Genomic DNA, 15,956 nt, shown 5'->3' on the forward strand with positions numbered 1-15,956 from the left:
CAATGCTGTCCCACCCATGCACTTATGTACTCTGAATGTTTTGTTCTTTCTCTTTCTCAATACATCCAGGTGCAGTCATAACTTTGGGAGCCTGCTTTGTGATTGGCCTTGTTGATTTGGAAGACTCGAGTGATCATTCTGTGGTGTCATTGGGTTAGACCTGGAGAGAGTCTCCTGCCCAGATGTAGGCTCAGCCTCTGCAGGTTGTACTGCTTTAGGATCACAGGCAGAAGCAGGAGCCCAGGCTTCTCTGGAACATGCGCAGAAGCTTCGAGGTTGTGGGTGTCTCATACCTTGACATGGGAGTGCAGTTTCACCTCCTCAGCAATTAGGTTTGAACATCACAGTGTTAGGGCTGGTCTCTGGCTTGTTGCATCTCAAGTGGTAGGTAACTGTGTTTTAAACATAGGTTTAGAAGCTGGAAGACTCCTGTAGAGGCAAGGACTTCTCACTTGCTTGCCACAAGATACCCTGACAAAAGCACCCAATATCTCAGTCACATAATGAAAGAGGTATAACTTAGAAGATTGAATGGGTAAAGCTGTGGTGGAGTGGATTACGTGGAACACAGCAACTGCAAATGGAAAACTCTAGCCCACACTGACATTTCTTCAGGACTGAATGGAGATAGAAATGTAATAAACTGTAACAAATGAGGGGGAGGAGTGAGAACAAAGGAGTGATCTGTGGATGGAGTGGAGGGCATGAGACAGTTACTGATGAACAGACTTCCATGGTACTTCAGAAAGATGATTTATGCAGTTGGCGGTTTTATGTTACAATGAAAGACTTTGAAAAGGGCAGGATGAACAGAGATGCTCCTACAGAACATTGGGCCAAATGGCATCTTTCTGTGCTGTAAAAACTCTACAATCTACATTTTCCAATCAACATTTACACGTAAATAGAATCATTTCTAAGAAGTACGTTGTGAAAGAATTAACATAACAAGAGGAAAAGAGGAGGGATGGGGTCGCAGGAAGAAAATAAGCATTGACAGCGATGGGGAAGATCATTCACTATACTTTAGAAGATAACTTGTGAAGCAGTCACTGTTGGAATGTAGGAACAGAGCAAGGTTGCACAGAGCATTGTGATAATAATCAAATAATCTATTTCATGTATGTTGGAGGAAATAAACATTAACAAGGATAATGAGAACTTCTTTGAATGTGCTATGGAACATTTTATGCCAGGGGATGTAAGAACTCAAGACAGTGAAGCATTCTTTCACTGGAATGTCAACATCTCAAGACTCAATGATTTTTGAACCCATAAAATGTCTGACTCAAGACTTGCATCCATGTATCTCTTCTCCCCGTACCCCTCCACAAAAAAAAAGCCTTTATAATTTTCTTAAACATTAACTTTATTCATTGTGTTACTCAGGGTAAATGCAACTCCAATTATCTTTTACAGCAATGTGAATAATCTTTACTTGACAAGTGTGAAAGTGCTAGAGTCAAAGCAAATAAAAGGAAAAAAAATTCTTACCATTAATTCACTTGAGTTTGAAAAATCCTTGCTTTCAAACTGAATAGAATCAGAAGAGAGGAAATCCATTTTGAAGCTGCAGTTGATTTATTTCCGATGGACAGTTTTTTGCATTTTGGTTTCTAGCATACAAATACTGTTGGATAGGCCTATCAATTATGAAGACGGATGGCCAAATGACTAACTAAGATGAAATTACAGCACAAAAACAGGCCATTCAACTCAACCAGTCTATGCTGGCATATTAAATTCCACTAATCCTTCCTCACCTTACTGTTAGCATGACCCGCTTTCCTTCGTCCTTATGTGCTCATCTTAGTTCTCCACTCAATTACATGTAAATAATTTGTTTCAGCCACTTGCTGTGGTGGCAAGTTTCAGTTTCAGCACTGGGTAAAAGAAAATCCAAATTCTTGGTTTGATTTGTGGGTGACTATTCTACATCAATGGCCTCCAATTATGCTCTTCCACCTCGCATTCCCAATTACTGGAAAATGTTGACATTATTAAAGCTTTTGTTAGGGTGAATATGAAAACATCTATTTGCCTCAGCCATTGCGAAAGAGTTCCATTCAAAGTTTCTTTACGTTTCTAGTATTATCAATGTAAACCCTTTCGTGCATCCCTTTCACAACAAATTTTTTATGAAGAAAAATTAGCATTTGATTAAAGTAATATTTTGTACATTTTAAAAAGGAATGATCTGAGTAACTTGTCTTACTACTTTGTGGTTTGCAACGTACTCGTACTGTTTGTACCTTTTGCTACTGTTTACATAATATAGTTTATTTTCCAAGTAATGTGATCTTCACACTTGTCAAGTAAAGATTAATCACATTGCTGTAAAAGATAATGTAATTGGAGTTGCATTTACCCTGAGTAACACAATGAATAAAGTTAATGTTTAAGAAAATTATAAAAGGCTTTTTTTTGTGGAGGGGCACGGGGAGAAGAGATACATGGATGCACGTCTTGAATTTGGCTGTTTATTACATATCTTGTGATAAAACACACAAGATGAAACACCATTTAAAAAAAAGTGGAGGCACATAAAGACCACTGTTTCTGTATGTTTGATTGTGGACTAAATGGGAAAATTATGGTTTTAAAACTAAAGATCATGAAACTTATTGCTGCATCTTTTAAAAGGATGTTACTAAAATTCATTGTAAGTGGTGTTGGCAATGATGCTTTGTTCAAGTAGCGGAGTAGAAGATGGGCAGCACCAGGGATGTCGAGCGTTTCAATGGGCAACGTGTAACTGATTGGTTAGTGCAGTTGTGATCAGTTGTGGATGACAGAGACCATCTACTTGCCAATAACTATGTGACTGTCTTATCAGTAGCTGAACAGCTTGTGGGTGTGAACAATATTGCCCAGAAGCCTTTGGACCTCTGGAAGAAAGGTGGTTTGTCTCCCTCTTTCTCTACAGTGAAAACAAAAAACCTAAAGCCTGAAGAAAGCAAGTTTATTTACCTTCACCAGTTGCTGTAAGCTGTAGCTTTTAACCAGTAGCTGAAAGACTTTGCAGTTAATGTGCCAATTGCCTCTGCCTTCTGCAAAGTGAAAATCAACCTGTAATTCCCTTCCCAAGGGCACTGTGGATCAACCTGCAACAAGTGGACAGCAGTGGTTCAAGATTTCAACTCATCACCACCTTCTCAAAGACAACTACAGACAGGCCATCAATGCTGGCCAGCCAATAACACATATGTCCCACGAGTGAATAAACCTTAATTGAAGGATAGCAGTTCTGGCAAGCAAATGGATCATCTCTAAGTACCTTGTGGATTGGAACCATTCAACTGCTTTTCCAGCTTCTTTTCCCCATCATCCGTAACAGTAAAAAGAAGTTGTATACGTAAAGGGAAATTTTAAGCGAGTTAAAGTTTTAACTAGTAGAGATACATGCGGAAGTTTACAGTTCTTTATCTGCAGTCAGAATCTCTATTTGTATAAATACTTGTTTTTGCTAAGTACAGAAGTCTGGTCTGTGTTTTGTGTTAATCTGGGTTTAAAAAGGTCAATTGGAGAAACAAAAGAAAAAAGAAAATCGATAAAATCTTTAACTTTTATGATGACTTTGGGAATAACAAGGCTTGATTTTCAGCACTCTACCCCAGACAGATGACATTTGAAGCAGTACTCCGAGGTATTTATTGTCACCTGCAAACTTAAAACTGCTGGTTTTGATTCAAAAGTCCCTAAGCTATAATCTTTACCCATGGACATCTAGTTGCCAGAATGATCATTGTTACAAAATGAATTGAGTGCAAGATTTAATTTTGAGCCCACACGCCTTGCATTTCATTGTTGAGGAATGACAGATATATATAACATAGAACAGCACAAATTTAAATGTACAAACATTTCATTTGTATTGACAACTCAGTTGGAAAAACAGGACAATAAACTCCAATGGTGATAGAATGACCGCAGGTTTTATTTTATAGCAAAGTGAAACATCCTTTCAGTATACAGTAGCTGTACTATATGCATCCAGTTCTATATCAACTGCTTCAAAACTCTCAAAATGGTGTTGTTATAAGTAATTTGTCACAATCAACAAAAATTGATACATCTATTCACAAGCCATAAAAACAGACTGAATATTTGTAGATACTCTGTTGGCTGTTATTGCTTGAAAAAGCTGCATCTTTGGATCCTTCTTACAGAATCCATGGATATGCCTGAGTCAAACTGCACTGTCACACACACTGCCATAAAATGCTGGAAACATGGTAGAAAAAGTAACACTACAAAGAATTAGAGACTGCTAGAAAACATCTTTCACAGCAAAATATATTTTCTTTCAGTAACTGTTTTTTGCTAGACCAGAGAATTAGCTGTCATATTATGCATTGTAATTATTCCAAAACTGTAACAAGTTTGGAATATTTTTCATGAATATTCATTATATACAATGCAAAAGTTCTTGCTAACCTGTGACAATACTGCAGATAATGCCCATGTATAACTCTCAGCTGGTCATTTGAAAAGTTTGGACTAGTATAAAGATGTTTCATTTAGGTCACCTCTTCAAGTGAAATGTGTGTAAGGATTGTATGTAAGTCTGAGTTCCAATATTTTAAAACTCAAAAATAACACTTTAATTTTATCCAATATAACACTACTACTGAAATGAAGGGCCTACAAAACCTGCCTTGGGATTGCTGCAAGACTGAGTGACTCAAAGACAATATTAAACAAAATTTCTAAATTGTCAGCCATGATTTCAGATAGAATATTCATTTTTGGACACTTTTCAAAATGTGCAGGATCACTATTCCAAGATGGTGTGCACTCCTGAAATATTGCAGCACAATCTCACAAAGCATAGAAAGGTCCTTTTATGGTGGGCGGGGAGAGGAGGAAACAAAACCAGTAAAAAGCTTAAATATTTCAAAAGGAGTAATTTGAATTTCCAACTTTGGAAAAACCCCAAAATGTAGTGCGACTATTACATTTACAGACAAACATATTCATCCAAAAGGCATTTTCCCACTAATAAGAAAATTGTTAGTCAATATGTATCATACAATACATTGCACATTTCAGGTTTTCAGTGGCAAAACTTCTAATTTTTTTTTATTGCTAACTCATTTTTTTTTAACAAATAGTTAATTATTATGCTAGAAACACTGAACTGAATAGAAAATAAAGACAAAGACAATCCGGTCATAAACATGCTAATTAAAAAGTCCTCATGCATGAACGTCGTTTCAATAACACCACCTTAGACTTTACTCAAGTTGTGATCAAATATTTTTTGTAAATAAACCTAGAACAAGGAATACATTACAAATTCACACAGCTAACTGTAGTAGGCTACAAATACTGGGCTTTAATGAATTATACCCCTCAAATATTAGAATGTGAAATCAGTAGCTGATATCATTACCTGAAGGTTCGTATCCTATTGCAGCAACAGTTATTGTCAATCACTCTTCAATAAAATACAATTAGGCCTTAAAATTCTGCAACTGTGTGTTGTTTCCGAACTCTGCATTGAGCTGGTCACTTTTTGCATATTATATATGGTGCGAAATATTTATTGTAGAGTGCATGATAGCTATCTCAAGAGCTCATTTGTATATCCCTTAATCTCACAACTGACATTCATGTTGGTATCACAAAATCATTGATGTTTTCCCTATTGCTAAAAGTCAAAATAGTTAGACATTCAAGGTTTCAGTAGTCTTAGAGCCTAGATAATATTCAGTGCACTCTTCTGCTTGGTCTGTGTCATTCAAGTGCCCATTTGTTGTGCTACCCTCATTGCCTCTTACACATTGAAAACACAAAGTTTATAGAACAAACCAATCAATGTTCATAATGAATTATGTGTAATTTCACACAAGACTGATAATGGCCATATTATGGATTACATAGGCACAAAAAAGTGGAACAACAGATGTGTTTTGTATGGAATCCATTTTTGGATCCTAATCATTTAATTAAAATGGGCAGCAGTTATAATTCTTCAGTCTACACTATGGGTAGAATGGTCTCTCTGTGCCATAACTTTTCTTTGGTTCTATTTAAAATACAAAAGCCCCACTCCTTCTAACTGGACTTTGATAGTGCAAAGAAATGGACTTATAAATTTTTTCAGTTTTACTGGGGCAAAAAACTGATCTATTAAATTTTTCTCAAGTTTTCAAGCACTAAATCAGAGTGACTGAGTCGTGGAAGCAGCAGTTTCTCAACCTACTCTGCTCAGCACTGTGTAAATGTGGTCATCTGATTTCTTGAAAACATACTCGCCAAAGGGAGTCAGGTATCTTGTTTCACGGATAACAAACCTAAATTTAGTCAGAAAATAGACAGTTCTGGGCAATTTATCATCTGAATTCTCTGGAGTTTTAACTATGCAGTGTGGTAGAAAGTAATTTGAGATGAACAGAGAGAAGTTTCCAGCATTTTATTACCAGTTGTATGAGCACATAAAATGTCAAAACTACAAAACTCGTATAGAAGTTAAAAACATGGTATAATTACCCATTATAAGGCTCGTGCTCTATCACAAAAGAATTTGTCTCAAATATATTACACAGTGTAATTTCACTGGTTTATACATTAGTGTTTTGTAGAATTCCAATTTTATGTATGAAGTTTCTATGGACAAGTAATTTAAAATGTCACTCGGCTAGCTGAACCATTAACAGTTAGAAGTATGCAGAGCTAATTAACTTTGTACACTCCTAACTGTGAAGAGTTCATATAAAAGAAATAATCTCTGAATAATTGCCCCACCCTACCACTCCAGCAGAATGGATACTGTCACTCAGGTTTTCCTCCTTTAATGCATGATCTCAAAGTTTTGCAGCCATGAAGTTGATGTGAGGTTTTGCTAGTGGAAAGAGTGGTAGACTGCGTTTGAACACTGTCATATCTTCAATTATGGTTGGCTAAAAGGAAAATAAGGTCAGACAATTTACTGAGTATCTAAAAACAAAAGAACCCACAAATCAAGCTCAAAACAGTATAATATTTTGTGGCCACTTCTCCATCAAGTCAGTGTAAATTAAACTAAATTCTCTTTAGAATTTAGTCTGTTACAGCCAGTGCTCTCCCTACCCCACAACTAATATCCCTGCATCTATCCAGTTCTTCCTTCAAAAGCTTCAAAGATCTCGGCCTCAACTGAGCTTTGGTGCTTCAAGTGATCATTTTACTATTTCTTACATGTTTTGGATAATTCCCACCTCTACCATCCTTTCAAGCAGTGAATTTCAAATATCCACCATTCTCTGGGTGAAAAAAAATTCTCCTTAAAATCCCCCTAAACTTTATTAAATCTACAGGGAAGTGCTAGGAAAGGAGTTAGAGTGTCAGAGTCATACAGCATGGAAACAGACCCTTTGGTCCAACTAGTCCTTGCTGACCATGTTCCCAAACTAAATTGGTCTGATTTGGCCTACGTCCCCTCAAACCTTTCCTATTCATGTACCTATCGAAATGTCTTTCAAATGTTGTAACTATACCGGTATCCACAACTTCCTTTGCCAGTTCATTCCACACACTAACCCCTCTGGGGGAAAAAAAAAAGTTGCCTCTCATGTCCTTTTTAAAAACTTTCTCCTCTCTCCTTAAATATACCCCCTGGTTTTGAACTCTCCTACCCTGGGGAAAAGACCCATGATATTCACCTTATTTATGCCCCTCATAATTTTATAAACCTCTATAAAGTCACCCCTCAATCTCCTACGGTCCAATGAAAAAATTCCCAGTTATTTTTGTAGCTCAAACACTCCATTCCTGGCAACATCCTGGTAAATCTTTTATGAACCCTCTCCAACTTCAATAACAGCGCTCCTATAGCAGGGTGATCAGAACTGCACACAGTATTCCAGAAGAGGCCTCACAAACATCCTGCACAACCTCAATATATTATCCCAACTCATATACTCAAAAGATCTGAGCAATGAGGCAAGCATGCTAAATGCCTTCTTAACCACCCTGTCTATCTGTGACAGAAATTTCAAAGAATTATGTACCTGAACTCGTATGTCTCTTTGTTCCACATCACTACCCAAGGCCCAACCATTAATTGTCTAAGTCCTGCTCGAGTTTGTTTTACCAAAATACAATACCTCGCATTTATCCAAATTAAACTCCATCTACCCACTCCTCAGCCAATTGACCCGACTGATCAAAATGTCTTTGTAATCTTAGATAATCATCTTCTCTATCCACTTTTGGTGGATTTTGGTGTCATCCACAGACTTACTAATGGTGCCTTCTATATTTTCAACCAAATTGCTCATCTAAATGATAAACAAAAGTAGAGCCAGTACTGATCCTTGTGGAACACCACTGGTTACTGGTCTCCAGTCTGGAAAACAACCCTCCATCATTACCCTGTCTCCAATGCCAAGCCAATTTTGTATCCAATTGGCAAGCTCACCCTGAATCCCATGTGATCTAACTTTACTAATTAGTCTACCATGTGGAACCTTGTCAAAGGCTTTAATGAAGTCCACATAAACAAGTCTATTGCTCTGCCCTCATCAATATTTTTGTTGCTTCCTCAAAAAACTCAAATCAAGTTTGAGAGATAATTTCCCTCGCACAAAACCATGCTGACTATCCCTAATCAGTCCTTCAGAGATAGTAGGAACTGCCGATGCTGGAGTCTGAGATAACACGGTGTAGAGCTGGATGAACACAGCAGGCCAGGCAGCATCAGATGAGCAGGAAAGCTGACGTTTCGGGTTTGGATCCTTCTTCAGAAACGGGGGAGGGGAATTTCAGAGTCCTCTTCCCCTCCCCCATTTCTGAAGAAGGGTCCAGACCCGAAACGTCAGCTTTCCTGCTTCTCTCCGATGCTGCCTGGCCTGCTGTGTTCATCCAGTTCCACACCTTGTTATCCTAATCAGTCCTTGCCTTTCCAAATACATGTAAATCCTATCTTTCAGAATCACTTCCAACAACCTACCCACCACCGATGTCAGGTTCGCAGGTCTGTAGTTCCCAGGCTTCTCCTGGCAGCCTTTCTTAAATAAAGCACAACATTAGTCAGCCTCCAGTCGTCCAGCGCCTCCCCTGCGGTTACAGATGATACAAATATCTCTGCTAGGGACCCTGCAATTTCTTCCCTAACTTCCCACAACATCCTGGGATACACTTGTTCAGGTCCCAGAGATTTATCCACCTTTATGTTTTCTAAGGCTTCCAGCACTCCCTCTTCTGCAATGTGAACTGTTTTCAAAACATTAATGTTTATTTCCTTACATTTTCTAGCCTTCATTTCTTTCTCCACAGTAAACACTGATGCAAAATATTCATTTAGTATCCCTCCCATCACCTGAGGGTCAACACATCTTGAAAAATGTCCATATTAGAGGTGGTGGTGCTGGACATCTTAAAACATATAAAGGTGGATAAATCCCCGGGACATGATCAGGTGTACCCTAGAGCTTTGTGGAAAGCTAGGGACATGATTGCTGGGCCGCTTGCTGAGATATTTATATCATCAATAGCTCCCGGCGAGGTGCCAGAAGACTAGAGGTTGGCTAAAGTGTTAAGGAAAAGCCAGAGAACTGTAGACCAGTAACTCTGACTTCGGTGGTGGGAAAGTTATTGGAGGGAATACTGAGGGACAGGATTTACAAGGACTGATTAGTGATAGTCAACATCGCTTTGTGCATGGGAAATCATGTCTCACTAACTTGATTGAGTTTTTTGAAGTATAGAAGAGGATTGATGAGGGCAGAGCAGTGGAAGTGATCATTTTGGACTACAGTAAGGCATTCAACAACGTTCCTCTTGGTAGACTGGTTAGCAAGGTTAGATCAAACGGAACAGAGGGAGAACTTGCTACATGGATACAGAATTGGCTTGAAGGAGAACACAGAGGGTGGTGGTGGAAGGTTGCTTTTCAGACTGGAGGCCTGTGACCAGCAGTGTGCCACAAGCATTGGTGCTGGGTCCACTGCATTTCATCATATTTATATAAATGTTTCGGATGCAAACGTAGGAGGTATGGTTAGTAAGTTTGCGGATGACTCCAAAATTGGAGGTGTAGTAGACAGCGAAGAAGGTTACCTCAGAGTACAACTGGATCAGATGGGCCAATGGGCTGAGGTGTGGTAGGTGGAGTTTAATTTAGATAAATGTGAAGTGCTGCATTTTGGAAAGGCAAAGCAGGGCAGGACTTATACACTTAACGGTAAGGTCCTGGGGAGTGTTGCTGAACAAAGAGACCTTGGAGTGCAGGTACATAGTTCCTTGAAAGTGGAGCCACAGATAGATAAGATAGTGAAGAAGGCATTTAGTATGCTTGCCTTTATTAGTCAGTGCATGGAGTAAAGGAGTTGGGAGGTTATGTTGCGGCTGTACAGGACAATGGTTAGGCCAATATTGCAATTCTGCATGCAATTCTGGTCACCCTGCTCTTGGAAAGACGTTGTGAAACTTGAAAGGGTTCAGAAAAGATTTACAAGGATGTTGCCGGGGTTGGAGGGTTTGAACTACAGGGAGAGGCGGAATAGACTGGGGCTAATTTCCCTGGAGCGTCAAAGGCTGAGGGGTGACCTTATAGAGGTTTATATAATGACAAGGTGCACGGATAGGGTAAATAGGCAAGGTCTTTTCCACGGGATGGGCGAGTCCAAAACTAGAGGGCATAGGTTTAAGGTGAGAAGGGAAAGATTTAAAAGGGACCTAACGGGCAACTTTTTCATGCAGAGTGCTGCATGTATGGAATGTGAAGGCTGGTACAATTACAACATTTAAAAGGCATCTGGATGGGTATATGAATAGTTCGGGTTTGAGTGAGATTTGGGGCAAATGCTGGCAAACGGAACTAGATTTTTTAGGATATCTGCATATGTAGGAATGTAGGGGAATCAAGCATACTAAATGCCTTCTTCACTATCTTATCTATCTGTGGCTCCACTTTCAAGGAACTATGTACCTGCAGTCCAAGGTCTCTTTGTTCAGCAACACTCCCCAGGACCTTACCGTTAAGTGTATAAGTCCTGCTCTGATTTGCCTTTCCAAATGCAGCACTTCACATTTATCTAAATTAAACTCCACCTGCCACACCTCAGCCCATTGGCCCATCTGATCCCGTTGTAATGAGGTAACCTTCTTCGCTGTCCACTACACCTCCAATTTTGGAGTCATCTACAAACTTACTAACCATACCTCCTATGTTTGCATCCAAAACATTAGGATATCTGGTCAGCATGGACATGTTGGACTGAAGGGTCTGCTTCCATTCCGTTTATCTCAATGACTCCATGATAGATGATCTCATTGATCTTTAAGGGGCCTTATTCTCTCTCTAGTTGCTCTTTTGCTCTTATTGTAGTTGTAGAAACTCTTTGGATTATCCTTAAGCTTATCTGCCAAATCTATCTCATATCCTCTCTTTGCCCTCCTGATTTCTGTCTTAAGAATTCCCGTACATTCCTTATACTCTTCAAGAAATTTATTTGATCTCAGTTGATTTGACCCATCCAACAGAAGGAGTAGTGATACAGATGGCAGTTACGATGGTGACTGACTTGGAGGTCAATTTGCAAGAGGTGATGTTCCTATGCACCTGCTGCCTTTTTCCTTGCAAGTGGTAGAGGTTGTATGTTTGAAACATGGTACTGAAGGAGACCTGTCAAGTTGCTGCAGTGCATCATGTAAATATACACTGTTCCTATTCTGGGCTAATGGTGGAGGTGTGAATGTTTAAATGATGAATAAGTGCCAACCAGGTAAGCATGGTGCTCGAGATAAATAATTACTACAGGAGAAGTGAGTGACAGTCCAAAGTGATACTAAAAAACTGTTTTCTGAATGTAAGAGGCTCCAAGAAAAATATTTCCCACCCTGGAACTAAAGAGGGTACTTTTTTTTAGAGCTATGAAGAAATAAGGTCCAAAGTTTTTTTTCTTAGCCTAGATTCAAACAAGAAGCAAGTTAAAACTTAGGAAATTAATGGAAATTTAGACAACAACCTTTCAACTGGAGAATGGTCAAAATAGTGATAGATTGCCAGGAGCAGTAGAACAAAAAATAGATTTTTGTTTTTACAAAGTGCTTAGGCGGATTCAGAACAGAAAGCAAAATTTCAGAATAGAAAGCAAAATTCAGAGCAGGGAGTTCCTAAAGTACGGAATCTGATGACAGGTTTGCCTCTTAGGGTGGTGCAGCCAATAGCTTTCACCTCAAAACACTGTGTTACCATGAAGTTAATCAAGTGGAAACCAGGAAATTCATCCAAAAGGAGGGACCCAAAAGACAACTGATATTGCATTATTTTGAAGAAACCATTGTGCATTTCAGTCCTGATGCAAAAAGCTGGCAGCCAGTGTCTGGACTTATGGCTCAATCGTGAGTTTTACATATTTGTACTGGTGTATCAGTTGCTGTCAAGAATGGTGTCAGAATTCTATGAACAGTGCACAATGAAGGAAAAATAAAGACATCTTTTGCTGACGTTCCTGTTTCGAACTTTAGAAAGTTGAAGGGTGATTCATGTGTCTAAAATAACAAAACAAATTTGATAGGGTATACAGAAAAACTTTTTTTTGCTGGTGGAGAAATACAGAACAAGGAGGCAGGGAAGATTGGTAGTGGACCTCAAGTAAAAGGAATTCATGAAATGGCTACAAGATGGATTTTTCTGAAGCAGCTTGTGGTAGAGACTGGATTCTGGATTTGGTGAAGTGCAATGGGGCAGACTTGACTAGGGAGCTGCAAGTGGAGGAACCCCGAGGAGGCAGTGATCATAATATGAAGAATTCAACCTGCAGTTTGACTTGGAGAAGCTGGAATCAGATGCATCGCCATCACAATTGAATAAAGATAACTCGAGGAGGTGGCAGAGTTGACTGGAAGGGTAGCCTAGCTGGGATGACAGTGGAGCAGCAATGTCAGCGGAGCAGCAATGGCAGGAGTTTCTGGGGGTAATTCAGGAGGCACAGCAGAAATTCATCCCAAGAAAGAAGAAACATACTGGGGGGAGAATGAGGCAACTACGGCTGACAAAAGAAGAGAAAGAATACAATGTGAAGAAGATTAATGAGAAGCTAGATGATTGGGAAGCCTTTAAAAACCAGCAAATAACTAAAAAACAATGAAGGGGGAGAAGATGAAATATGTCGGTAAGCTAGCTAGTATGTAATATAAAAAGAGGCAGAGAGGCAAGAATGGACCACTGGAAAATGAAGCTGGAGAAGTTGTAATGGGGAACAAAGAAATGGCAGAGGAACTGAATCAGTACTTAGCATCAGTTTTCAAAATTGAAGACACCAGCAGCATGCCAGAACTTCAAGAGAGTCAGGGACAGAGGTGTGCACAGTGGCTATTACTAAGGAGAAGGTGCTGGGAAAGCTGAAAGGTCTGAATGTGGATAAGTCACCTGGACCAGATGGACTACACTTCAGAGTTCTGAAGAAGAAAGCTGAGGCATTGGTGGTGATCTTTCAGGAATTTGGTGTCAAGGAGGAGCCCAAGGGCTAGAAAATGACAAATGTAACAAATTGTTATTTAAGGGAGGTAGAAGTCAGGAAACTATAGGCCTGACCTTGGTTGTTGGTAAGATTAGCCCATTATTCTTGGAAATGCAGGGTAAAAAAGGGGTGAGTTAGCACAGCTTTGTTAAAGGGAGGGTCAATGCCTAAAATTCTTTCAGGAGGTAACAAGTTAGTTAAACAAAGGACAGCCAGTGGATATAATCTACTTGGAGTTCCAGAAGGCCTTTGACAAGGTGCCACACAGGAGGCTGCTAAATTAGAAGGAACCAAGGACATTGTTGCCAAGGCTGCATATGACACAAAGAGGGATAGGTAGTGTTGAAATAGTAGGAAGGGTACAGATGGCCTTGGTTGGGCTAAGAGAGTAGGCAAAGAAGTGACAGATTGAATTTATTGTGGGGAAGTGTGAAGTTATGCCACTTTGGTAGGAAGAGGTGGTGTGGACTATCTTCTAACGGGAAAAGGCTTCAGAAATCTGAAGCACAAAGGGACTAGGGAATCCTAGTTCAGGATTCTCATAAGGTTAACATGCAGGTTTAGTTACTAATTAGGAAGGAAAATGCAGTGCCAGATTCATTTCATGAGGCCTAAAATACAAAAGCAGAAAGGTACTGCCGAGGCTTTATTAAGCTCTGGTCAGACCATATTTGGAATACTGAGAGCAGTTTTGGCCCCATATCTAAGGAAAGATGTGCTGGCATTGGAGGGGGTCCAGAGAAGGTTTACAAGAATGATCCTGGGGATAAAGGGCTTGTGATAGGAAGAGCGATTAAGGATTCTGGGTCTGTACTTGATGGGGTTTAGAATGATGAGGGGAAATTTCATTTGAACTTACAGAATACTGACTGGCCTGGATAAAGTGGACAGGAGAAGACGTTTCCATTAACAGGACAGACTAGGACCTGAAGGCACAGCCTCAGAGTTAAGGGACAAATATTCAGAACTAAGATGAGGAGTAATTTCTTCGGCCAGAGAGTGGTTTATCTGTGGAACTCATTGTCAGAGGGCTTTGAAAGCCAAGTCATTGCATGTATTTAAGATAGAGATAGTTGGTTCTTGATGAGTAAGATGATCACAGGTTATGGGGAGAATGCAGGTGAATGAGATTGAGAAATATATCAGCCATGATCGGATGGTGGAGCATAACTAACAGGCAGAATGGCCTAAATCTGCTCTGATATCTTAAGGTTTTAAAATTACAGTTAGAAAGCTCGGGAAACAAGTTTTGTTTTTAAAGATGTTGAAAACTGAAGCCAGCAAAGTGCCCACTCCTCCAAATCATCCAAGAGGCTCGCTACGATGGATCAATTAAAACTTTTACATGTAAGAATTTTATTAGGTGAGACTTAAACTGATATTTATGCAGGAAAATGAAATTGAGTCTTCCTGTTAAATAGTTGACCTCTTTTGATTTTTTCAGCCTTTCTAATCAATATTGTGTTTATGTTAAGAATAAAATTATAACTGGCAGCATTAAAGCTCAAAAATGCTCTAGCTTTGGCACTGAACGTAACTTTAAACAAACATGCAGTGCAATGGGAACATGTAAACAAATAGAAGCTCATTTCAAAAAGTGTTAGGATGTTTTAAAAAAGGAATTATAATCATGTTTGTTCATGAATCAATTTAGGAACTTTCAATATACTTCCTATGGTAGAGAAGAAAATAAGTAAATGGGGTTAATAATTACTCTTACCTGTGGCAAGGGTGGTGCAGGAGGCAGGTTGACATCATTTTGACATGGAGGCTGTTCAATAACAGGGCCTAGAATTACATTAATAGTAAGACATGATGAATTGGCACTTAAAACAACAAATTTGAGAGAAGTACAGTTTTCAGATTAATACACATTAAAAAAATCAATTGCCTTAATGTAATATTAAATGCTGGGTTTCATGCAGACGATTAATAAATATATATGCAGGGTCATCAGTTCTATATTGGATCTTGAACCAAAATCTTAAGTATAAAACAAAAATTAAAACTAAAATCTTAAATAATGTTCTCGTTACAGTCTCTGTGCAGGTTTATGTTGGATCTCCACTCTATAAAACTCAAGTTCTGATGGAAAAGTTAATTCGTCCAATTAAAATCAATTTTAGTTGTAAATTTTGCATTTTCACCATTCTGACAGGATGCTCTAAAATTAAGACCATAGGAGCACATAGGTAGGTATGCAAAATTTAAAACATTTCTCAACTTGTATTCAATCCCTTCATTAAGATATTGGTAGAGATAGAATATATTACTTTCATTGAATTTAGACATGTTACTGGGTAGGCTTGTTGGATGTCTCTGAGGTGACTGTACTCAGCTGCTTTGGAGCCAAGATGCCCCAAAAGATGAGTTCAAGGTGCAGGATTACAGACCTAAAAATTTAACTAAAACTCTCATCATAAGTGTTGCATGATTGGCTGAATATTTTCAGCAAATTCCAGTTTTCGCCAAATTTCAATATTTTCAGAACGGTCAAACACGTTA

General features: G+C 39.0%; 1 protein-coding gene across 4 annotated transcripts in view; it reads right to left on the reverse strand.

Moving 5' to 3' along the window:
- Nucleotides 1-3,913: 3,913 nt before the first annotated feature.
- Nucleotides 3,914-15,956, reverse strand: part of ide (insulin-degrading enzyme) — a 129,212-nt gene continuing 117,169 nt past the window's right edge. For all 4 annotated transcript variants that reach the window (XM_048608724.1, XM_020511533.2, XM_020511525.2 and 1 more), the window contains exons 24-25: nt 15,172-15,239; nt 3,914-6,905 (exon numbers count right to left, since the gene is read on the reverse strand). In XM_048608724.1, the coding sequence (XP_048464681.1) occupies nt 6,810-6,905; nt 15,172-15,239 (164 nt within the window). In that variant the 3' untranslated portion in view covers nt 3,914-6,809. The remainder of the gene's footprint in view (nt 6,906-15,171; nt 15,240-15,956) is intronic.

The sequence above is a fragment of the Rhincodon typus genome, chromosome 20, assembly GCF_021869965.1.
Source record: "Rhincodon typus isolate 14 chromosome 20, sRhiTyp1.1, whole genome shotgun sequence".
Lineage (NCBI taxonomy): Eukaryota > Metazoa > Chordata > Chondrichthyes > Orectolobiformes > Rhincodontidae > Rhincodon > Rhincodon typus.